This window comes from Somniosus microcephalus, chromosome 26 (assembly GCF_052327205.1).
Source record: "Somniosus microcephalus isolate GS21.2 chromosome 26, FLI_Smic_1.0, whole genome shotgun sequence".
In the NCBI taxonomy this organism is placed as follows: Eukaryota; Metazoa; Chordata; class Chondrichthyes; order Squaliformes; family Somniosidae; genus Somniosus; species Somniosus microcephalus.
This window is the reverse complement of record NC_141012.1, coordinates 19,989,383-20,014,677: the sequence shown is the minus strand read 5'-3', so window position 1 is coordinate 20,014,677 and position 25,295 is coordinate 19,989,383. Positions and strand designations below refer to the sequence as shown.

The following is a 25,295-nucleotide window of genomic DNA, read 5'->3' as shown; positions in this document are numbered from 1 at the left end:
CCTGCACTATCCCCATATCCCTTGATCCCCTTAATATTCAAAAATCTACCGATCTCTGTCTTGAATATACTCAATGACTGAGCCTCCACAGCCCTCTGGGGTAGAGAATTCCAAAGATTCACCACCCTCTGAGTGAAGAAATTTCTCCTCATCTCAGTCCTAAATGGCCGACCCTTTATTCTGAGACTGTGACCCCGTGTTCTAGACTCCCCAGCCAGGGGAAACATCCTCCCTGCATCTACCCTGTCAAGCCATGTAAGAATTTTGTATGTTTCAATGAGATCACCTCTCATTCTTCTAAACTAGAGAATATAGGCCTAGTCTACTCAATCTCTCCTCATAGGACAATCCCCCCATCCCAGGAACCAGTCTGGTGAACCTTCGTTGCATCCCTCTATGTCAAGTATATCCTTCCTTAGGTAAGGCGACCAAAACTGTACACAATACTCTAGGTGTGGTCTCACCAGGGCCCTATATATTTGCAGTAAGATGTCTTTACTCTTATACGCAAATCCTCTTGTAATAAAGGCCAACAAAATTGCAAGAATGAATGGTTTTGAAAAGTGCAATTTCTTTTTTGGACTATTTATTATAGAGAAAACCAGGAGTTCTGCTGTGCTGCATTAAACAAGTAACTTCACTCCTTGAGTCTTTATTTTTATTTTTATATATAGGTCATTGTAATTTGGGCATTGCTTAACACGAGTGTTACAGATAATGCAAAAATAGCCATTTTTAGTTCAGATCTGTGATTTGTTTTCCTCCTGCATGCTCAAGAGAATTCCAGTTTAGATCTGAAGACTACATTCAGACAGGAACTATTACAGTAGGTACATGGTATTCTATAAAAACAGCATTTCAAATGTCATAACTGTTTCTACATTTCTGGAACCCTTCCCCAGCTCTTTATTTGTTCTACATCCTAGAGTACAGTTGGTTCCTGATTGAAGCCAACTATAATTTAAAAATAAAACATTTGTATGTAAAATCATTTTTGTTTCAGATTCAAGCCAACCTGAATGAAAAAAAACTCTACACAAACTAATCTTGTGCTTGATTTAATTGCTTTACATACGGGGGTGCAATGACAAATCTGGTATTGACACTGACACTCTTTGGAAAGTTGGGATACCTGTTGTCTATATGATTTGATGCCTTAATTTTCTTGTTTCGGTTTAGCTTATGAACCAGTCAGGATAATCTGATAGCTGTATCACTTTAAGTGAACTTTTCACCGTAAGTATAATTCAATCCACAAATCCTTCATCATTAATGAGAGGTGAGGATACAATTTCAGATGATCAGAACTGCTTGTTTTAAAATGATCATAACAACAACAACTTGCATTTATATAGCGCCTTTAACATAGTAAAACGTCCCAAGGCACTTCACAGGAGTATTAAAAGACAAAAAAATCTGACACCGAGCCACATAAGGAGAAATTAGGGCAGGTGACCAAAAGCTTGGTCAAGGAGGTAGGTTTTAAGGAGCGTCTTAAAGGAGGAAAGAGAGGTAGCGAGGTGAAGAGGTTTAGGCAGGGAATTCCAGAGCTTAGGGCCTAGGCAACAGAAGGCACGGCCACCAATGGTTGAGCGATTATAATCAGGGATGCTCAAGAGGGCAGAATTGGAGGAGCGCAGAAAACTCGGGGGTGGGAGGGTTGTGGGGCTGAAGGAGATTACAGAGATAGGGAGGGGTGAGGCCATGGAGGTATTTGAAAACAAGGATGAGAGTTTTGAAATTGAGCCGTTGCTTTACTGGGAGCCAATGTAGGTCATTTTAAAATGATGAGATTGGACATTGCATTGGAGTGCCATTGTGCATTGCCATCGAGTTATAGAACATGGGCTTTACATGGAACATGGAACCTGTTTTTTTCACATGGTTAGTGGCTTGCTTTCAGGAAGAGGTGCAATGTGGAGTGCCATTACAAGCCACGGGAAGAGGAAAAAAATATCAGTGTGTGAACCATCAGGGTTATCTCGTGCACCACCTAGTGGCCAGTTACAGAGTAAGCATACAGAAGCCTGGTAACAGGCTGCCTGTCACGTCCAGTGAATGATGGGTGGCATATTAAGACTAGCCAAGAGGAACGGGAGAAAAATGTACAAAATAATTGAAGCCCATGGCCTTAAAGTGGCAGTGGCACCATGGATACGAAATTGGCTAAGAGACAGAAAGCAGATAGGTGAACAATGTTCCCTCTAATTTTTCAGGCCCGCACGGCCCCTTTAATGGGCTATGCGGGACATTCAAAATTCCGTGCATGTGCGGTTTTTCTATTTAAAAGCCAGCTCACCGGCTGCGCGGGACCTCCAGAGCGGCCGCACAGCTTAAAGGGAACATTGGTGGTGAACAGTTCTTTATCAGACTGGAGGGAAGGATGTCAAGGCCTTGGAGAGGACGCAGAGGAGATTTACCAGAATGGTACAGTGGTGTCCCCCAGACGTCGCTGTTGGGACCACTGCACTTTTTGATATATAGGAGTTATCCCCGGTGTCTTGGGCTAATATTTATCCCTCAATCAACATAACAAATAACAGATTATCTGGTCATTATCACATTGCTGTTTGTGGGAGCTTGCTGTGTGCAAATTGGCTGCCACGTTTCCCACATTACAACAGTGACTACACTGCAAAAGTACTTCATTGGCTGTAAAGTGCTTTGAGACGTGTGTTGGTCGTGAAAGGCGCTATATAAATGTGAGTCTTTTTTTATTTATATTAATGACCTGGACTTTGGTATACAGAGCATAATTTAAAGGTTTGTAGATGACACAAAGCTTGGAAATGTAGTAAACAATGAGGAGGATCATAGCAGACTTCAGCAGGACATAGACAGAATGGAGAAATGGGTAGACACATGGCAGATGAAATTTAACGCAGAAAAGTGTGAAGTGAGGCATTTTGGAAGGGAAAAATGAGGAGAGGCAATATAAACTAAATGGTACAATTTTAAAGGGGTGCAGTAACACAGAGACCTGGGGGTCACGTACATCTTTGAAGGTGCCAGTACAAGTTGATATGGCTGTTAAAAACGTATACGGGATCCTTGACTTTATAAATAGAGGCGTACAAAAGCAAGGAAGTTATGAGAAACCTTTATAAATCACTGGTTAGGCCGCAGCTCAAGTATTGTGTCCAATTCTGGGAATTACACTTTAGGAAGGATGTCAAGGCCTTGGAGTGGATGCAGAGGAGATTTACCAGGATGGTACAAGGAATGAGTAACTTCAGTTATGTGGAGCAACTAGAGAAGCCAGTATTGTTCTCCTTAGAGCAGAGAAGGTTAAGGGAAGATTTAATTGAGGTGTTCAAAATCATGATGGGACTTGATAGAATAGATAGGGAGAAACTGGTTCTACTGGCAGGAGGTTCGGAAACCAGAAGACACGGATTTAAGGTCATTGGCAAAAAAAATCCAGGGGGAAAATTAGGAGAATTTCTTTTTATGCAGTGAGTTGTTATGATCTGGAATGCACTGCCTGAAAGGGTGGTGAAAGGAGATTCAATAGTAACTTTTAAAAGGGAATTGGATATATACTTGAAAAGGAGAAATTTGCAAGGATATGGAGAAAGAACAGGGAGTGGGACTAATTGGATAGCTCGTTCAAAGAGCCTGCACAGACACGATGGGCCGAATGGCCTCTCTCTCTGCTGTATGATTCTATAATATTTTTAAACTCTAAAGTAACATCTATTGTGAACCTTTCATCTACTCAGTTTTAACTCTGTATACTGGAGACTTCTGATTTCCGGATCACATTGCATCAACACTCAAGGGATTAATGAGTTTGATGAATATACAGTTAATGATAAAGATGATCCTAGAAGATGTTTTGAAGACACAATCAAAATAACTATTTTTGTAATTTTTTCACAAATATTGACCTGTAGTTTCAGATGCAGGTAATGGCATCGGGGTAAAGTTCTCCATACATCTGCTTGCAGCTTTTGATTGAAAACAGTGTCTTACCCCATTTATGGGACAAAGTCAAATCAGTTTAGATCTATCCATTGTCTTGTATCCCGTTCAAGTAACAGTTTTTGCCTTCAACAGAACAGGGCTCAAACTGAGTTGTCAGTTAGATAATTTTAATGATGCTCTCCTAAAAGGGGCACTTGCAGTACTGATTTCTGTCCAATGACACAGAAGTTCCCAGTGCCACCTCTACTGGTTCAATTAAAATTGGCATGTTTCATATTATGCGGGAGTGGGGGAGGGGGAAATGGAAACAGTAGGGAATTTAATGCAAGCTATTAGCAGTTAAAATCACTAGCATTAGTAGCTGCTTTGCAAAGCCAGCGTGAGATGTGCATGTGTGAACCACAGTAATGGCAAACCCATTAATAGCTTATCACCACACACACTACTACTTAGTAACACCTACTAATGAGAAGGTGGAGAACAATACAACTTGACTTGGACAGGGTCACTTTCATATGAATACTCATGTATTATTATTTCCAAAGCGAGTACTAGAGCTCTGTTTTCCCTGGTAGTACTGTGAGGTGCTTTTATATTATAGGAGTACACTTGATGGGAGATGTGCAAGTTGCACTTCATAATATAGAGACCCCCCACACTTGGTAAACTGACAATCGTGGCAGCCCGTGGACATTTGGGTCTACATATGTGCCATCAGATTCAGCTTACTGGTGCCCTGCATGTCCACTGATACAGCAACTCAGTCCTCACATTCCGCAGAAGAGTCCAGCATGACTAAAATCTATCATTAAAATTAAAAAGAAGAGAGTAACACATGGAGGCCACTCTCTCCAAGCAAGAAGGAAACAATTATTAGGCAAAATAAAAGCATGCTTTGGTCTGTCTGCCCTGCAGCGCTTGTCAAAAGCTAATGGTCTCAGACAAGTAGACACAGTAAAACAACAGCTCAATAGAAATGGGTGAGCAGAATGATGGCTTCTATAAATAATACATTTAACAGGTACACATTTAAGTGGAGGAGAGTCAATAAGTAGATGTTAAACAATTAAATGTACTGTCACCTATGTGCTGAAACTTACAGAGCATGTTACTTATAATACCATTAATATTCTGCTGCTTTTCCACAAAATTCTTTGCATTTATAAATATTGAGAAAATACGTTTGGTTAAAATGAAGATTAGAACAATTACATACCATCTGACTCTGTGGTACCTTCAGTCGAATTGTGGGGATTGCTATTATCTGCTGAAAGATAAGAAAATCAGGTCAAGGAGATGTCAGAGCAATAAGACAATTACATTTTTTTCTAAATAAAATATTTTAACTTACAGGTGGATGAGCCTTCTGCAATCTGGAAGGTGCTTTGTCCTGCCTTTGTTGTAAATAATTCTGTGCTGGATGTTGAGTTCAGACTGGATTCTGTTTCATTATCTGTTGGTGGAGAAAAAGTCAGGTGTTGGAAGTTCATTAAAGGGATCTTACAAATTTTAAAAAAAACAAACAATAACCTTATTTTGTATAAATCTTTATATGTATTGGATTGACTCAGTTAGCGGCACACTTGCCCCTGGATCTGAAAGTTATAGGTTGGAGCTCATAATCTAGCCTAACGATCCAGTGCAGGACCCAGGGAGTGCTTCATCGTTAGAGGTGCTAATCAACAACAACAACAACTTGTATTTATATAGCACCTTTAACGTCGTAAAACGTCCCAAGGTGCATCACAGGAATATTATAAGATAAAAAAATTTGACACCAAGCCGCATAATGAGAAATTGTGGCAGGTGACCAAAAACTTGGTCAATGAAGTAGGTTTTAAGGAGTGTCTTCAAGGAGGAAAGAGAGATAGAGGTTTAGGCAGGGAATTCCAGAGCTTAGGGCCTAGGCAACAGAAGGCACGGCCACCAATGGTTGAGCGATTAAAATCAGGGATGCTCAAGAGGGCAGAATTAGAGGAGCGCAGATATCTTGGGGGGTTGTGGGGCTGAAGGAGATTACAGAGATAGGGAGGGGGCGAGGCCATGGAGGGATTTGGAAACAAGGATGAGAATTTTGAAATCGAGGCTTTGCTTAACTGGGAGCCAGTGTAGGTCAGCGAGCACATGGATGATGGGTGAATGGGACTTGGTGTGAGTTAGGACATGGACAGCTGAGTTTTGGATCACCTCAAGTTTACGTAGGGTGGAATGTGGGAGGCCAGCCAGGATTTCGTTGGAATAGTCAAGTCTAGAAGTAACAAAGGCGGAGATGGGCGATGTTATGGAGGTGGAAATAGGCGGTCTTAGTTATGCTGCGGATAAGTGGCCGGAAGCTCATTTGAGGGTCATATATGACACCAAGGTTGCGAACAGTGTGGTTTAGCCTCAGACAGATGTTAGGGAACGGAGTTTGTGGTGGGGACCAAAAACAATGGCTTCGGTCTTCTCAATATTTAATTGGAGAAAATTTCTGCTCATTCAGAACTGGATGTCGGACAAGCAGTGTGTCAATTTAGAGACCATGGAGGGGTTGAGAGAAGTGGTAGTGAGGTAGAGCTCGGTGTCATCAGCATACATGTGGAAACTGATGCTGTGTTTTCGGATGGTGTCGCCAAGGGGCAACATGTAGATGAGAAATGGGGGGAGGGACCAAGGATAGATCCTTGTGGGACACCAGAGGTAATGATGCGGAAGCAGGAAGAGAAGCCATTACAGGTGATTCTCTGGCTACGATTAGATAGATAAGAATGGAACCAGGCGAGTGCGGTCCCACCCAGCTGGACGACGATGGAGAGGCATTGAAGAAGGATGGAGTGGTCACCCGTGTCAAAGGTTGCAGACAAGTCAAGAAGGATGAAGAGGGATAGTTTACCTTTGTTACAGTCAAAAAGGATGTCATTTGTGACTTTGATGAGAGCTGTTTCGGTACTGTGGCTAGGGCGGAAACCTGATTGGAGGGATTCAAACATGGAGTTGGGGGAAAGATGGGCACGGATTTGGGAGGCGACAACATGTTCAAGGACTTTGGAGAGGAAAGGGAGGTTGGAGATGGGACAGTAGTTTGCAAGGATGGAAGGATCAAGGGTTGGCTTTTTGAGGAGAGGGGTGAAGACGGCAGATCTGAGGGAGAGGGGGACAGTACCTGAGGAGAGAGAACTGTTAACAATGTCAACTAACATGGGAGCCAGAAAAGGAAGTTGGGTGGTCAGCAGTTTGGTGGGAATAGGGTCGAGGGAGCAGGAGGTGGGTCTCATGGACAAAATGAGTGCGGAGAGGTCATGAGGGGAGATCGGAGAGAAACTGGAGAAAGATGTGACTTCAGGGCTTGGGCAGGGGGCAATCTTAGAGGAAGTTTGGCCCGGTGGGCTAGGGGAAAGAAGGGAAGTGGCAGAGGCAGCTGAACGGATGGTCTCAATCTTAGAGACAAAGAAGTCCATGAGCTCCTCACACTTGTTGTTGGAGGTGAGGGTGGAGGAGACAGGGGAGAGGGGTTTAAGAAGACGGTTAACAATGGAGAAAAGAAGCCGGGGTTTATCTTTGCATTCCGGAATGATTCTGGAATAGTGAGCACTTTTGGCAGATGAGAGCAGGACCCGATAATGGTTTATCTTCAAATGAAATATGAAACTGAGGTCCTGTCTCTTGGTGCCTTGGGATATTTAGCATCCATGTGAACTGTTTGAAAAGTAGCATGGATTTCAACCAGCCAACCTTCCTCCCTTATTCAGGCATTTCAACCAGCCAATATTCCTCCCTTAATCTAAACTGCCAAGAAACCCATTTGAACTGGTTTCATTGCCTATTTGTGGGATGTTGCAGGTGCCGAATAGCTGCTTTGTTTACCAATATAGCAACAGTCACTACGACAAAAAGTGGTTTTGTGCAGCACTTTGACTCACTTTGACATGATAAGGCGCTATGTAAATTCAATTATTATTGTATATAATCATGAAACAGGTTTTCCTACAGCTGCAATAAAGTGAAAAGAGGCAGTCAAATGTCTGAAAGATGAACTGACTTAAAAAAAATCCCTTCGCAGTAATAGGGTTTAACTGAACAAAGTAAAAAAAATTCAGGAACAATTCAAATCCTATTCTTTGATAATCCTATTTTATGATATTAGGAGCATAAAAATATTTTTACAGAACTTATGGGTTGAAACAAATGTAATAAAAATGTTTTTTTAAATTAACTTTTTTTGGTACAAATCTTTTTATTTAATTACATTAGATGTACAGCATGTTTTGGGCTGAATACCCACTTAAGTCAATCGTTATAATTTATACCAAATTCAGCAAGAGGACGGGGTCACCAAAAATTGAAAGGCATTTCTAGTGATTTTAGAAATCTTACTGGATACAGATAGTTTCTGACAACATAGGAGCAGGAGTAGGCCATTTAGCCGCTTGAGCCTGTTCCGCCATTCAGTGAGATCATGGTTGGTCTGTGACCAAACTCCATATACGAGTGACATTTTGCAGTGCTGTTTCTTCTGGTTTGGATCTAAGGCTAAATGGGTTAACTTTCCTTTCAGTGTGGAAAGACTAAATTGGTGACATCTTCCTAGATACTTCTTATATGGGAATCCTTAAAAAATTTGCTCTATACGTAATTACTGCCAACTGTTTAACTTAATCACAATGAATTACCATTTGTAAGCAGCGTAGAATCTTCTGTTGATGTGAGGAAATCGTCTATTAAATTAGAAGGAAAATTAATAAGTTTACACACTTTTTCCAATAAAATTCTATTTCTATTTAAATTTTGTATTACAAACCTACAAGTTAGACACATTGCGTACATTATATCTCTTTTTACAAGCAGTTTGCAGAATATATTTATTCATGGGTATCTCCTCTTTGGATTACATTCTTGCTGATGTTCTAGAAGTTTCTGAGTATCATTCTGTCATCACCTAATTGGTATGAATAAATTTGGCTTGTCCAAGTCTGTAATATTACCATCATTAGCAGATCCTAGTGTGACAAGGGTCAATCTTTACAGCGGACCAAATTTGATTTTGTGAATTGTATTCAAAACTTGAGACTAGAATTCTTGAACTCGCCTGCCCTCCCACAACACATATATACAATAATAATGCCCCCTTTATTTATATATACAGCCCCACTGCTTATAGTTGGTGTTAACTGATTTGCCCGCTCTACACGGTGGACGGTAAAACCAAAAAGCGAAGTAACCAACATATTTTTTTAAAACAGGCAATCTCCATTTAGCAACTGCATTTCCTAATAGTTAATAGTCGCAACCGGGGTCGCATATCTAAGGGATAACGAGGTGCGAACAGCTCACTGAAACTGCTTGAAGACCTGACTTTGCCTGAAATCAGCAGAGCTTTTTAACTGGTAAATACAGGGTAAGTATTTATTTAACTGCCCAAAATAGTCAACACGCTTAAATACATAAAAATACATAGAAGTTTATAGCACAGAAACAGACCATTCGGCCCATCAGGTCGACACCGGTGTTTATGCTCCACACAAGCGTCCTCCCACCTTACTTCTTCTCACCCTATCAGCATATCCTTCTATTCCTTTCTCCTTCATGTACTTATCTAGCTCCCCTTAAATGCATCTATGCTAATCGCCTCAACCACTCCATGTGGTAGTGAGTTCCACATTCTCACCACTCTTTGAGTAAAGAGGTTTCTCCTGAATTCCTTATTGGATTTATTAGTGACTGTCTTGTATTTATGGCCCTTAGATTTGGATTCTCCCACGTTATAATACTCACAATTGGTTTTAGTGGTATCTTGGGTGCTTTCTTCCTCTGTGCCTGTTTCAGGTTGCTCACTGTCAGCTGTTGAATCTGGGATGAAGGTTGTGGCAGGGTCTGATCATAAAAAAATGGATTCAAAGATGAGGAAAACTGAAGCAATATCATTCATAGGTTGTTTAAAAAGCTGCAGTAGTGACTTGCTAGTACAGTGAGTTAGTGAACTAGTACACTGCCATGCAGAAGGAGACTGATTCCTGCAATTCCACAATACAATTTTGGAGGATAAGCCAAACAGAATGAAGGCAGTTCCCAAGAAGGATAGTGATCAGAGTGAACATGAGAGGACAGGCCCATCTGCTCCATCCTGGAACACCTTCCAATTGCATTTTAAGAACATCAGTGTCAGAGACCTTTCATTGTCTGTCACTCTCGATCGAGAAATGATAGGAGGACCTCAAGATTTTACGGTAAAGAAAGGCACAAAATGGGTTAAATTAAAAAAAAAATGGAAACGTTAGTATAAATCCTGGAAATTATGGTTTGACAATTAATGGGCAGAAAATACAGGTCGCTCCTTTCTGTTGCAAATGTGATGATGTTGATTAACTCTGTTCAGCCACTAGGTGGCGCATCTTAGGCGATGGGATAGTCTCAGCTCAGGAAAATGCTGTACAAATAGCTCAAATGGGCCGAGGACAAAATCACATGGCCAGTGGGAGTGGAGCATCCTCCTTAATGTTTTGCCTGCGTCACCCTTACAGCCAGTAATCAGCCCAGAGTGGGACGAGTGCTATAGAAGTGGGAGTACAGTATTAACTGCACCCACATTAACACGAGGCTATTTGCAATTCAACCACATTAAAAAAAAAAAAATTTCAGTTCTGTTAAAGTCATTTTAATCATTCATTTGGTCCAAGGGTATTGCCTGTGCCGAACATAATATTCATTATATACAGGTTGAAGAGCCTACATTTTTTTAAATGATATTTGATAAACATATTTAGCTCACAAGTGACACTGAGGTGATGTTTTCATCCACCTCAATCATTTCTGGGGATGCTGTGAGGAGAATGAGAGGGGATCTCATCGAAACTTATAAAATTCTAACAGGACTAGACAGACTAGATGCTGGAAGGATGTTCCCGATGGTCGGGGAGTCCAGAACCAGGGGTCACAGTCTAAGGATAAGGGGTAGGCCATTTAGGACAGAAATGAGGAGGAATTTCTTCACCCAGAGAGTGGTGAACCTGTGGAATTCTCTACCACAGAAGGCAGTGGAGGCCAATTCATTAAATATATTCAAGAAGGAGTTGGATATATTTCTCAAGGCTGAAGGGATCAAGGGGTATGGGGAGAAAGCAGGGACAGGGTACTGAATTTGGATGATCAGCCATGATCGCATTGAATGGCGGAGCAGGCTTGAGGGGCCGAATGGCCTACTCCTGCTCCTATCTTCTATGTTTCTATGTTTCTATGTACAAATATTTGTCGCTGTGAGAGAGGTGACAGTATCAAATAACGCATTGAAACAGATTGAATGTGACCTCTCACTGAGTGCTGCTTTTATTGAGCATCAATTGGTACAGCATTTCTCTTTCCTCAGCCATTAGGTGGAGCATCTGAGGCAAATGTCTCAACTCAGGAAAATGCAGCAATGGTGGCCAAAAACAATCTTAGGGGCGCTAAAACTCAGAGTAGACTCCACATAAGATTCACCTATCCTGAAGGAAGGATGATCAACAGGTTGCTGTCATTATGGAAACTTTTTGAAAAAGGACATAAGGTATTGTTTTCTGCACTAATTCTGACACTGGCCTTAGTGCCAATGAATTAAATTGTATTGCCAAATAACTGGGCTTCAGATTCCTAGTTACTGCACCTACACTTCCTATTTTGGATAGCACTGAGAAAAAATGTCAGTGTACATTCACTATCAGTAGTTTCAAATGAGACAGAATGAATTATTATTGACAATCTGTCACTTGTAAAATCAACAGCAAAAGAAAAATACTTGCATATTGACATTTGAAAAAAAAATTACTTCTACCCCTACTTTTTTGTGAATTTTATGGTCAAAGTTAAGTGATGTTAGTATTGGGGAATGGGACACTTTCCATTTTGTTATCCTGTATCAGTTTCAAGCATTTTGAGGTCAGCTATAGCAGTTAGATGGAAGTAAAGTCTTTGGGCAAGATTGCCAGTTAGTGTCAAATAAGGGGTAATTTGTGCTGTGGGCCCAATACCCACTTGGAACCAAAGATAAACTATCCAAACTCATTTTGCTTTTACAAGGCTGTAAACTCACAGTTGGCTGTGGAAGTATTTTGTGTGCTGTTTTCCTGCGTGACTGATTCAGATAATTCACTGTTGGTTTCTGATTCTGGCATGGAGGTTGTGTTCATTTCTGATCATAAAAACAGGATAAGAAATTAATGTTTAGCTGCCCATCACTAAAATTAGGTATAAACAGGAAATATGCTTGTGGAAACAAAATGCACCTACAGAATAACCCAATGCTTTAACTCAACTATTTAAAAAACAATAGTTAAAATGCTGTAATTATAGAATACATTCTATTCTTTATGAAACATTTTGGCAATGCTTATTGCAATGTAGTAAACAAGGAAAGTGCAAGTAATGTGATTACATTTTTAAAACTCAAGCAGAAAATATATTTTGCTTAGATTTAGCTTAAGTTTATTTTAAATATGCAAATAAGCACTGCCAGGGGGCAACACAGTTCGCTTTGAGCCTTTTAAAAATATATAGTACATTGTTACTAGTGGGCACCAATTATGTTTAAGTCAATCATATGCCGCTTGAGTTATAGTCTTAAGTTGTCATCTCAAATTGCTCCCTCCACGACCACCACCAGTGACAGATCTGTAATCATAATTATTTCACCCTGTGTTAGGGAGCTCAAAATGCCTTCTTCAAACACAGCCAAAGTTTGGAAAGACATGGGCCTAGAAATCCTGCTGACCCTTTTGAAGTGACAGAAGTGCAGGAGGTTGGAACTTTGGCCTGCCGCTGTCCCGATCCAATGGGATGGGATCATTTAAACATGCAGGTTAGGTGCCCATGCCTGTCAAAGGACTGCAGAGCTGACTACCTCACAGGGAATGGAGGGCCACTATGAAAACTATAATTTGGAATCATTCATTTTCTTCATTCATGGAGCCTTCTTAAAGCCCACAGCAGGACCTATGCCTGCTCTTTTATAAGTCGTGCTTGCCTAGTGGTTATGGTACTGGACTAGCAATTCATAGTTACGAGTTCAGATTGCAACTCAGCAAGTTATGAAGCTAAATTCAATACCTTGTGGACAGGAAAAATGACCATGAAAGCTGGTGGATTGTCATAAAAAACCAGTGGTTCACTAATGTCCTTCAGGAAAGAGAAACTACCATCCTTACCTGGGCTGACCTACATGTGACTTTAGTCCTACACTACATCGTTGTTTTCTAGTGGCACATGAGGCAAGCCATTTCTTCTGTTGCTTTATATCTAGGAGATCATGCTCTGGGTCATTTCCGACCTGCCCACGTATCAAAGTCCCTTTTACGTGGGCAGGGCGTTAGCCTGACTCATAACCTCCTACCAAGAGAACTAGCTAGATGTGGTGAGGGGTGTCATTGCCACCTCAGTCCTATTTTACGCAAGTACACTGCTGGATAACCTTCTGACTCAGCCAAGGCTCACTCCCTTACACAATGTGATTGACTCAATCCCCTAAGGGTGACTAGGGATGGACAATAAATGCTGCCTTGCCAGTGCTGCCCACATCCCAAGAACAAATTGGAAGAAAAAAGATCCTGCTGAGTCTAACGGGCCAAGCGTAGTAGAATTACCAGGATAGTCTGGGAATACCCCCCAGAACCCAGTGCTATCTGCGATGTAATGGGGATAGGCTTAAGCAGTGCCTACATGCCCTGGAGTGCAATTTGTGGGGCAAATTCTGAGGGGGGAAGCTGGAGAATTCAGGTTTTGCCACAAATTGTACCCCAGTTTACCCTGCTGTCAGAATTTCTGCTCCATGATCTATAATTGTACCCTTGGGTGTTTATACAATCAGAATTTTACAACACAGAAAGAGGCAATTCACCGCATCGTTCTCTGAAAGAGCTACTTATTTAGTTCAATTCCTTTCCTCATTCTATATTCAATTTTTACTTTTCAAAATGGTTATCCAACTTATTTTTAAAAGCTATTATGGATTTTGCTTCCACCACTAGTAGGGCATTCCATGTCCTAACAACACTTGGCATTAAAAAATTCTCCTAACCTCTCCTTTTGTTGTTCTGCTGATAATCTTAAATTTATGCTTTCCAGTTACTAACTCACTGACCAATGAAAATAGTTTTTCACTATTTACCTTATCAAAAACCTCTCCCCTCTCCCTCTTCATATCCACCAACCCATTCATCACCCTATCCTCCTTTTCCCTCTCTACCCTGATCTCCCCTTCTCTCCCTCTCTCCCCCTTCCCTCTGCTTCCTTCTCCAACGTCCCTCCTCGCTCCCTCTCCAGTCGCCCCCCCCTCCCCATAATACCTCCTACTACAGGATTATAGCCTATGAAACCCAGGCAGAGAGGACCTGCGGGAAGGAGGGAGGAGGACAGTAGGAGTATGTTTGTGTGTGTGTGTGCTCGGCCGATGTAGCAGAGCCTGGTCTCCAATCGTCTTGGATCCCCTTGCCATTGGACCAAGACCTTGCTCTGTCAAGCCCGTGTGGTAGCTGGTGTGCAACGGCCACCCCACGTTAAAAGAATTCACACACAGGCATCTTCCACCCTTTAAAATGAAGTTCGGGACCTGGAACGTCAGGACCCTCATGGACAACCCCAACAGCGACAGAGACTGTAGGTCCCACATTGGACTCATCAGTCACCTGAGAACTCATTTTTAGTGTGGAAGCAAGTCATCCTCGGTTCCGAGGGACTGCCTAAGAAGAGGAAGATGACCTCCTCGACTCGAATCTCCTTCCTTCTACTCCTCCCTTGCTCCCACCCCCTGCCCCACCATCTGGGTCCAGTTATCCCCAGCTTGATCTGAACTGCAGTTGATCTTGATTCCCCATGTGCAAAACCCCAGGAAATAATCTAGTATTTGAAAAAAATTAAGTCATATTTTCTTCCGCACCCTTCAGCGAGTGTGTGGCGTTTTTCGTAAAGTTTACGCGGGGTTTGGCAAGGATTGCAACATACGAGTGGATTGTCTCACTTGACATTTCCCCTGCGTCACTCTTGCAGCCTGCACCTCAAAGCAACTGAGCTCAGAGTGGGCTAGATGCTGTAAAGAGGGTGTGCAGGCATACAGCTTCAATCTGCATCCAGGTTACCACAGGTGGAGGAGGATGTGTGCAGTTCAGTCACATTGATGGGAGGGTGAAAACGTCATTGTGTTAAAGTCTTTGTATACCAGTCTTTCAATTTGAAACAAAAACTCACCATTTGCAGTTTGAGTGTACGACTCGATTGGTCCAAGGGAATTGTCTGTTACAAACAAAATATTAATTATACATAGGCTGTAGAGATAAAAATGCCTGACAAATTTTTTTATTGGATATTTGGTAAATATTTAATTCACAAGTGACAGAGCTGATGTTTTCATTGGTGTTGGTTTCTTTGACATTTGAAAACATTTTGTTGAATCTCACAATGCTTTTGCTAATTGTACCCAGTTCTGGAGTTGGCATATATGTTGCTGTGAGAGAAGAGATGTCAACATGATTGTGTGGCCTGAAACAGCACACAGAGTATATCTGGTCCCTCACTAATTGTTGCACTTACTCTGCATCAATTGGTAAAAACATCTATTTTTATAGATATAAATATAAATCTAAGCACTGTTGATACAATTATGATGATAAAGATTCTACTCACAGTTGTTATCAAATCTGAAGGTTGCTCTAAGCGTCTTGTTCATTAGACTCTCATGACGAACCAAACAGTCAACTCTGGATCCCTGGTCGTGTGCTTTGATTTTCAACGTACTGATTGTTGTAAACTTTGCCCCTTTTTTTCCTGCTTTATATTCTGTGTGTCCTGTGTTTAGAAAAAAAAGATGGATTTGTTGGAAGAGGTTTAGTGAAAGTACAGATCACTGAGAAGTTCCCACAGTGAGATGGCAGGTAACCTTTACTTTCTGCACTTAGAATCCATTCATTAGCAGGACTTGTGCTGAACCTGTAACACCCCCTAGTGTCATGTTCTTTATATTTATTCTTTATTTTGTCAACAGGAATTTGTGGCTTACATCAGTTGGAAAATTAAAGCTGCCAGCAGGCATATAAAACAACAGCAGCTTTTAAAGTGCACACATATGTTTCTGAGTCGTCAAAAAAAGTCCCCGCACAAATCTTTTAAACTATTGAAACAATCTTTATTCTAACAATTGAGCTTGGCTCAGTGGCAGCACTCTGAGTCAGAAGATGGTGGGTTCAAACCCCACTCCAGCAAATAATCTAGACTTCAGTGCAGTACTGAGGGAATTCTACACTGTCGGAGGAGCCGACTTTCGGATGGGACGCTAAACCGAGGCCCCGTCTTCCCTCTCAGGTGGATGTAAAAAACTATTTCAAGGGCTGTGGTACCCTGGCCGATATTTATCCCTCCACCAATATCACTAAATAAAACAGATTATCTGGCCATTATCTCATTGCTGCTTGTGGGAGCTTGCTGTGCGTAAATTGGCTGCCACGTTTCCTTACATTACAACGGTTTATACTTCAAAAGCACTTAATTGGCTGTAAAGTACTTTGGGACGTAAATGCAAGTTCTTTCTTCTGACTCAAATGTTGCTGTCATCTTTAATTCTCTGAAGTACCTCTTGGTTATATAATACATGTTTGGCTTGCAGAAGACTGAAGACATATAAGTTCAGAAAAGATTTATAAGGATGTTACAAGAATTGAGAGGATACAACTATCAGGAAAGATTGAGCACGCTGGGGCTCTTTTCTCTGGAGAAGAGATGACTAAGAGGAGACTTGATAGAGGTCTTTAAAATTGTGAAGGGGTGGATGTGGAGAAACTGCTTCCACTTGTGGATGAGTCTCCTTACAGATGCTGACTGACTAGCGTATTTCGATTTTTGTCTGTATTTCAGATGTCCCGCTTTCCCCATTATGGGTAAGTCACAGAACATACAGTTGTGACGGAGTCTGCCACTGTATCACCATACTGCTAATGGAAGGATGATGGGGTTGAAGAAAAGGGAGAACATGGAAAGAAAACTAAAAGGGATTCAAATATTAAAAAGTTCCTTACCATGCAACTCCAGTCTGTTGTTCAAGAGCCAGGTTATTTGGGGTATTGGCTTGCTTCCAGTGGTGATACAACTGATCACCTTCTGCTCTCTTCCCTTCAGCCAATGTTTGGTGATGTTCAGCACAGGAGGAGATGGCGGTGCTGGGGAGATAAGAAAAGGTGCACAATTACTTTGAAATCCTTCCATGCAAACTAAGTGTCTTATCAAATGATAAAAGCCTGAAAAAATAATTCGCGTTTTCCTCAACACTGGCTTTAACTTCCTTCAATTAAATGATTAAATATTATTACCACTTTCTTATCCTTCCAATATACATACCTAAAACAGTGAGGTACACTTGTTTGGTTACTATTTGGTGGCCATAAAGTGAGCAGGTATACAGGCCGTCATCTTCCACTGTGGTATTGAGCAGGGTGACAATTAACTTTGAGCTTGAGTATTGCACTAATTTGTATCTTCTGTCCCTTAGCCCTGTTGAAAAAATAATTTCTTAGTCATGGTCTTTATTATTAATAGCCAAGCAATCATACAGATATCTGAGAATACGAATGACCTGGCTCCACTGAAAGATGAAACTTGAAAATTCTAAAGTGGTAGAATTTTTCGTCTACAGAATATTTTATTGCTTTTGACTGATATTTGTTTGTCCTGTCCTTTATCCCAGCCATTATACCCACAGGAGGGAACCAATAGATGTGAAAAATGACAGTTTTAAAATGGTGGCTGGTTTACGTGATGGCAACATGAGCCAGATTAAAAATATAGTGGTAGTCTGTTTTTCTAACAGTGTAGCTATATTGCGTTGCTGCAAAACACGCCCAGCTGTGGTCTATTCCCACTCCAAGATCAGTTAGCTTACTAAGTAATTCCAGCATGCTATGTCTTAACGATAACTACCAGTAAACTTATGACTGATACCAGGTTTACTTGCAAACTCATGAGAAACAGCAACAGAAGGATATAATTGTATACTATTGTCCTTCTGAATGAACTGTGTTTATATACTATGGCCTAGAAATTCGGTGGGGCTAGCGCCCAATTAGAGGCGTTATAGGGTCTTGCGCCGGAATTATAGCTGGTAAGGAAATTGCGTTGGGCCCTACCATCGGCGTTAGCCGGTAGCGCTGCGCCGGCACCGATGACGTCATCGGTGTGCGCAGCGTCCCGGTTGCCGTGGTAACCCGGCCCCAAGCCCAAATTCAGTTGCGACCGCCTCGCCCGTGGCAGCCGCAACCAACGAATGTTCAACGGGATGTTACACTCCTTTGCGCCGGCGCATAAAGGTGGAGCGGCGGCCGGCCGCTTTCCCGGCGGCCGCCTGCCCGCACCTCCCTCCCCGGACTCCTCCACCACCCCCCCACAGCACTGATGTGTGTGGCCCGCGAGCCCGGCTCTTCCCCGAGGTGCTGGGCTCATTTGTCGGGCGAATCGACCGGCCAGCGGTCGGCTGCAGGCAGCTCCTCCTTAACAGAAGGAGGAGGCCTGCAGTACCCCAGCCTGCCGCACCGCCTCGGGTGCCGCAGCGGGGGATTAGCGCCTCAAAACTGCACTGAACGCCCATAGTGAGGCGCAAAAACCCTCCATTAGCGCCCGCCGCCGTCTGGGCCTGGGGCAACTGAATTTTCGTCGGGCGCAGTGGCATTAACGCCGGCGCAAAATTTCGGGCGCTAAAGCCCTGGCGGACCCACAACCGAATTTCTAGGCCTATATATATAACAAAAGATGAATTAAATAGTTATTTAGGTAAACAGGCAAATTATATTTTTTTTAGGGATTGGTTCCTGTATAGTTGATGTGCAATCATTGTTGAAATAAAAAGCAAAATACTGCGGATGCTGGGAATCTGGAAAAAACCTCAAACGCTAGAAACATTGAGCAGGTCAGTCAGCATCTGTGGAGAGAACAGACAAGTTGTGACATTTCACATGTAGACCCTTCATCCAAGCGATGAAGGGTCCACACCCAAAACATAAACTTGTCTGTTCTCTCCACAGACGTTGACTGACCTGTTGAATGTTTCTAGCATTTTCTGTTTTTGTTGCAATCATTATGGATAAGGGTTTAGAATGTCTATACTTCAAACATTATCAACAACATTTCAAAGAAAAAGCCATTCAAATAGAAGTAACATCATCAAGTATGATGTACATTTCTGTAATGGTGCTTTCAAGAAAAAACCTCGGTAACAGATTGTACAGTACCTGTCATATTACAGTAATAAGAAACTGACTTTTAAATAGAACTGAATTAGTGGGATAATTTTTTGTGCGGTAGCAATGTAAACTCAAGTCCCCACACAGTGAAAGCTTTATTTCACTAGATCATAATTGACATAGGCGAAGCAACATGGAGAGAGGAGAAATTCAGAGAGCAAGAGAACTGTGTTGATCATATGGATCTAGGTTCAGACTGGCGTTGATTTGTAAAATGACCTATTTTAATGTGTGTAATCTTTAAAAATATAACTTTATATCAGGCTTATATTTATGTTTCTTGCTATTAGTATGTGCTGTGGCACAAAGGAATTGCAGAGGGGGAGGCACTACTAACAAATGGAGGAGAAATGGTGAATATGGTGTAAAAGATAAAGCGGATCATTATTTTGTCATTATGTCTCGAACAAGCTAAGTTGTGTCAGACCACAGCAAAGTCTGTACAATGGTGACATAGGTTTCACAAGCTGTAGGACAGGAAGAGCTTAAACATGCATACACTGCATTCACTGTCCATATACAAAGCCTGCAAGCTAATGTCCTGGCCACAACATCACAACTGAAATACCTAATGTAGCTTGAGAAACATTTCTGCATGACTTTGACCTTAAAACCTACCTCTTTGACCAAGGTTTTGGTCACCCATCCTAATTATCTCCATATGTGGCTCGGCGTCAAATTGTATCTGATAACGCTCCTGTGAAGCACCTTCTACGTTAAAGGCACTATATAAATGCAAATTGTTGCTGTTGGGTTAATCTGATCAATTAATTCAGCACAGACCGAAGGCTGAACCTGGGAATTTCTTGCTCTCTATATATTTCAGTCCCAAGACCTAATAACCTGTGTAGAAAACAATCTCCTAACTGCTCCCTTTGTTGTTTTGTTGCTGACTTTAAATTTACTGATGTGGAAATCATTTTTCCCTATTTCCCTTATCAAAACCCCTTATAATTTTTAACACTTCTATCTCTGTTCTAGTGAAAAGAGCCCCAGTTTCTCTAGTTTCTCCTCATAAATAAAGAGTCTTAGTAAATCTCTCGGGGAACGATAGACCCACTAGTTTGACTTTAGTAATAGGTAAATTGTTCAGAGGGACCATGAGAGATGCTATCCAAGATCACCTAGACAGAGAAGGAGTCATCAGGGACACTCAACATGGCTTCTGGAAAATAAGTTTTTATCGTACTAATTTGATCGAATTTGTTGAAGGAGTGGATGAGGATAAACCAGTAGACATTGTCAACCTGGACTTTCAGAAAGCCTTTGATAAGATACCTCATAATAGGTTTCTCTACAAGATAGAATCTTGCGGAATTTCTCCCCCAAAAGGCTAAGGTTGCTGCGTCTATTGAAATTTTCAAGAATGAGATCGATAGATTTTTGTTAGGTAAGGTTATCAAGGGATATGGATCAAAGGTGGGTAAATGGAGTTGAAGTACAGATAAGTCATGATCTAATTGAATAGTGGAAGGTTCACCAGACTGATTCCTGGGATGGCAGGACTGTCGTATGATGAGAGATTGAGTCAACTAGGCCTGTATTCACTAGAGTTTAGAAGAATGAGAGAGGATCTCATTGAAATGTATAAAATTCTGACAGGGCTAGACAGACTGGATGCAGGGAGGATGTTTCCCATGGCTAGGGGGTCTAGAACGAGGGGTCACAGTCTCAGGATACGGGGTAGGACATTTAGGACTGAGATGAGGAGAAATTTCTTCACTCAGAGGGTGGTGAACCTGTGGAATTCTCTACCACAGAAGGCTGTGGAGGCCAAGTCACTGAATATATTTAAGAAGGAGATAGATAGATTTCTAGACTCAAAAGGCATCAAGGGGTATGGGGAGAGAGTGGGAATATGGTATTGAGATAGAGAATCAGCCATGAACATATTGAATGACGGAACAGGCTCGAAGGGCCGAATGGCTTACTCCTGTTCCTATTTTTTCTAACAGGCTCAAGGGACTGAATAGCCTACTTCTGTTGCTACGAACAATAATGCTCTTGCTTACCTTGGATATTGTTATGGTATATAATCAGCCACCGTGGATTTGTCCACTCAATAAATGACATCTCACTCCTATCCATCAGACAACTGAGATCTACTGATTCCCCCTCGAGCACAGTGATGTTCTCTCTCTGCAGGGTGTGAGAGCTAGCTGGAAGTAAAAACGGTTATGTGAAGATTTTTTTCAAACAAGCACTTGATTTACATGCATTTCATAGGAAATGTGACTCCTTATAATCCTACTGTCTGAAGAAACAATCTCTTTGACAAATCCCAAATGATTATTCTAAGGTCCTTTAAAAAGGCTTGTGAGCCAGAAATTTATTTAAGGGCTAAACAAGGTATTGTAATTTTCAGCGTGCAAGCAACTAGGATCATAGCTCTTTGAAGCTTTCCAAAAATATTGGGGGTAATTTTATTGAAGTCAATGGAAAGGAAAATCAAGAGAGGTGTTTAATGGGCAGCTGATCCGATATTGTGCGTTTTACACTATTGCCAAAAGATAAAAATGACCCCCTCTGAGTTAAGCATAGACTCACTCAGCTACTGGCCGAGAAATTCACTAGCCTTAGCGCCGCTTTTGAGGCGCTAGAGGGACTAGCGCCAGAGTTATGGCCAGTTGAAAAATTCCCTGGGGCCCTAAAGCGGCGTTGCACCGGTAGCGCTGCGCCGGCACCGATGACTTCATCGGTGTGCGCAGCGTCCCGGTTGCCATGCCGACGGGCCCCAGCGCCGAAATTCAGTTGCGGCCGCCTCGCCCGTGGCAGCCGCAACTAAGACTCTGGCAACAGAGTCCAACATGTGTTTGCGCCGGCGCATTAAAGGCCCCGCGGCGGCCGGCCGCTTTCCCGCCGGCCGCCTGCCCGCAGCTCCCTCCCCGGACTTCTCCCCCCCCCCGCCCCGGAACAGATGCAAGCCCGGCACTTGTCCGAGGTGCCGGGCTCATTTTTAAACAGATTTGCGCGGGCCGCGGCCGGGTGCAGGCAGCTCCTCCTTAACGGAAGGAGGAGGCCTGCACTTCCCCAGCCTGCCGCACCGCATCGGGTGCTGCAGCGCCGGAATTGCGGCGCTAAACGGCAGTTAGCGCCCTTTTCCAGGCGCTAAGACCCTTCAGTAGCGCCGGCAGCCGTTTGGGCGCGGCGCTACTGAATTTTTGGCGCGCGCAGGGGGACTTAGCGCCGGCACTAACTTCCGGCACTAAAGCCCTGGCTAAGCCAAAACCCAATTTCTAGGCCACTGTCTTTGAATTAATCATGATTACAAGAATGTATGGCTTACAACCATAAATTCCTGTTAGTAATTTCCCTTTAACAATTGTCCCAATTGTGAAAGAGCAGAACATTTTTGATTTTATAATACATATACAGAAGATGCTAAATAACCATGTTTTCTTCCCCTGAACCTCCTCCCCAAGGAAACTTCTATCAGTATTCAGCAATTCCTCGCATCATGGAGAATTGTAAAAGGGATTCACCATTTAATTCCTTACAGATCTGAGGTAGTTCTGAATATTGGTTTGTTACCAGTTTCAGCGACAATCACCTTTGGTTGTTTAACTCCTTGAAGTCAATCGCCAAAGAGATCATGATAGACATGTTTTACTGTCGGTGTTTCTGGAAGTGAAAAATTGAGGCTCTTTATAATTAGGGTAACAAGCTCTTCAGTAACCTTATGCCCTGTGGAGATGCAGGATGACATATACACATTGGCCTAGAAATTCAGTTGGCGCCGCGCCAGGGCTTTAGCGCCGGAAATTTAGCGCCGGCGCTAAGTCCCCCTGCGCGCGCCAAAAATTCAGTAGCGCCGCGCCCAAACGGCTGCCGGCGCTACAGGAGGGTGTCAGCGCCTCGAAATGGGCGCTGACTGCCGCATTGCGGCGCAATTCCGGCGCTGCGGCACCCGATGCGGTGCGGCAGGCTGGGGAAGTGCAGGCCTCCTCCTTCGGTTAAGGAGGAGCTGCCTGCACCCGCCCGCTGGCCGTTGAAATCTTGAAAAAAATGAGCCCGGCACCTCGGAGAAGTGCCGGGCTCGCAGGCCAGACGCATCTGTTCCGCGGGGGGGGGTGGAGGAGTCCGGGGAGGGAGGTGCGGGCAGGCGGCCGGCGGGAAAGCAGCCGGCCGCCGCGCGACCTTAATGCGCCGGCGCTAACTCGCGTAGGACTCTGCTGAAACATCGTTAGTTGCGGCTGCCACGGGCGAGGCGGCCGCAACTCAATTTCGGTGTTGGGGCCCGTCACCACGGCAACCGGGACGCTGCGCACACCGATGACGTCATCGGTGCCGGCGCAGCGCAACCGGTCTAACGCCGATGGCAGGGCCCCACTGAATTTACAAACCGGCCATAACTCCGGCGCTAGGCCCTCTAGCGCCTCAAATGAGGCGCTAACCCTACTGAATTTTCAGCCCACTGCGTTTGCATAACTGGTTTTTCAACCTTTGCACAACTCACAAATTTTATTCCTCCTCTCCTGAACCCACTGATTCCTGCTAGATACAGTGCCACAGCTGCCACACGCCTCCCCAAGTGGCCATTCTGCATGTGTGACACGAGACAATGGCCCAGAAATTCGGGTCCCAATGCGTGAGTACGCACGGGGTACTCACGCGTAGGCCCAACGAAAGTGCCGGTTTCGTGCATGCACTGCGCATACGTGGGAAACCGGCACTTCCGTTCCCCTGAAAGAAGGGGTTGACAGGTGGAACACGTGCGCTGGAGAGGCAGCGCCTGCACATCGAACTTACGTTTTTTTTTGCAGGTTTCTCCGGGAGGGTAAGTCTCCAGCAGTTACACTTTTAAAAAGCAGGCAAGGTAAGTGGTGAATTAATTAAAATTAAAACATTTTTTCCACAGGTTTATTATTTTTAAATACTTTAAAGAAAGGTAAGTTTATTTTTAGCCCCGTTAGAAAATGTAATTAATTTTTTCAAAAATTTAAATTATTGTTTAAAATAGTTATTTCGTGTAATTTATAGTTATTTTAAAAATGTGATGTTTTAAAAAAAAATTATTTGAAGTTTTAGTGATGTTTTGGGGCTTATAGTATTTATAGGTTTGACAGCTCTTCCTGTCAAACTTATGAATGAAGCATTCCCTGCTACCATTGGCTCTCCATGGCCCACGTGATCCCAGGGGACGCATCGAACTAACTCCGCACCGCCAGTTGGAGGAGGCCCAGGATCGGAATCCCATGCGGGCCCGCAGCTCAACGGCCGGCGCGCAAGGTAAGTGCAGGTCGGGGGCTTGCACCCGCGGGAAGCCCCCGACCCGAATTTCTGGGCCAATGACTGTCGACAAGGCATTTGATCTTGTGGGTTTTACAACAGAGCCTAACCAAATAATTCAGTACACACAGGGAATTGAACTTGGGACCCTTCCTGCTCTATATGTATCTCAGTTCCACATTGAACAGTTGCTTTAACAATTGAACCATTGGGAAAGTAGCACGACTACTGTATCTGCACAGTTCTCGGGGAAACAAACTGGTTGCACATTTTTGGAAAAATCAATATGCTTGATGAATTTAGTAAGATATATCTATATACAATCTATTTTTATGTATTATATATATCCATATATACAGTACCATTGTGACAAGCCATATAAATTAAGACTCTTGGGTAATTTGGGAATTCCCAAAATGTACTTTCCCAAGTTTATATGGAGTACCAAAGTTCTGCAAATTTAGAAAATCACAGAAATTCCAATTTGACAATTTAAAATAGAAATTGTGTAGCATGATGAGAGGAAGTGAGGGAAAACACAGACTGTTTATGGTAGTACAAGCATTGAGGGGAGATCACATGTGCGGAAAATTTGTAATATGACCAGGGTGCAAACTATGACTTTCCAACAGTCATCTTGTCTGCAGAACCAAAACAAAATGGCATTTAAGAAGAATGTTAGCATGTAAAATTCTAATCATTGTGACAAATTGTGAAAAGGAGAAGGAAAAGTAAAATAATGCAAGGATTGTAACGTTTAATGCTTTGATATTTTCTAAAAAAAAAAGGTTGCTATATTGTAACCTTCCCTCCCCTACCCCACCTCGCCTCGCCTCACCTCCCCATACTTCAAACTTGGCGACCACAGTGGTCTTTCCTGTGTGAATGCAACTACAAAAATATATGATTCATTGTTAA

At 42.8% G+C, this 25,295-nt stretch overlaps 1 protein-coding gene across 14 annotated transcripts in view; it reads right to left on the bottom strand.

Moving 5' to 3' along the window:
* The window catches only part of LOC147100332 (uncharacterized), a 146,608-nt gene that overhangs the window by 11,386 nt on the left and 109,927 nt on the right, over positions 1 to 25,295 (bottom strand). For 10 of the 14 annotated variants that reach the window (XM_085967924.1, XM_085967923.1, XM_085967929.1 and 7 more), the window contains 10 exons: positions 21,161 to 21,307; positions 17,254 to 17,406; positions 16,935 to 17,075; positions 15,550 to 15,711; positions 15,115 to 15,159; positions 11,969 to 12,067; positions 9,679 to 9,777; positions 8,577 to 8,621; positions 5,279 to 5,380; positions 5,144 to 5,194 (listed from right to left, as the gene is read on the bottom strand). In XM_085967924.1, coding sequence (XP_085824050.1) covers positions 5,144 to 5,194; positions 5,279 to 5,380; positions 8,577 to 8,621; positions 9,679 to 9,777; positions 11,969 to 12,067; positions 15,115 to 15,159; positions 15,550 to 15,711; positions 16,935 to 17,075; positions 17,254 to 17,406; positions 21,161 to 21,307 — 1,044 coding nt within the window. The remainder of the gene's footprint in view (positions 1 to 5,143; positions 5,195 to 5,278; positions 5,381 to 8,576; positions 8,622 to 9,678; positions 9,778 to 11,968; positions 12,068 to 15,114; positions 15,160 to 15,549; positions 15,712 to 16,934; positions 17,076 to 17,253; positions 17,407 to 21,160; positions 21,308 to 25,295) is intronic. The other 4 variants (XM_085967925.1, XM_085967926.1, XM_085967937.1 and 1 more) reach the window with 2 other exon arrangements.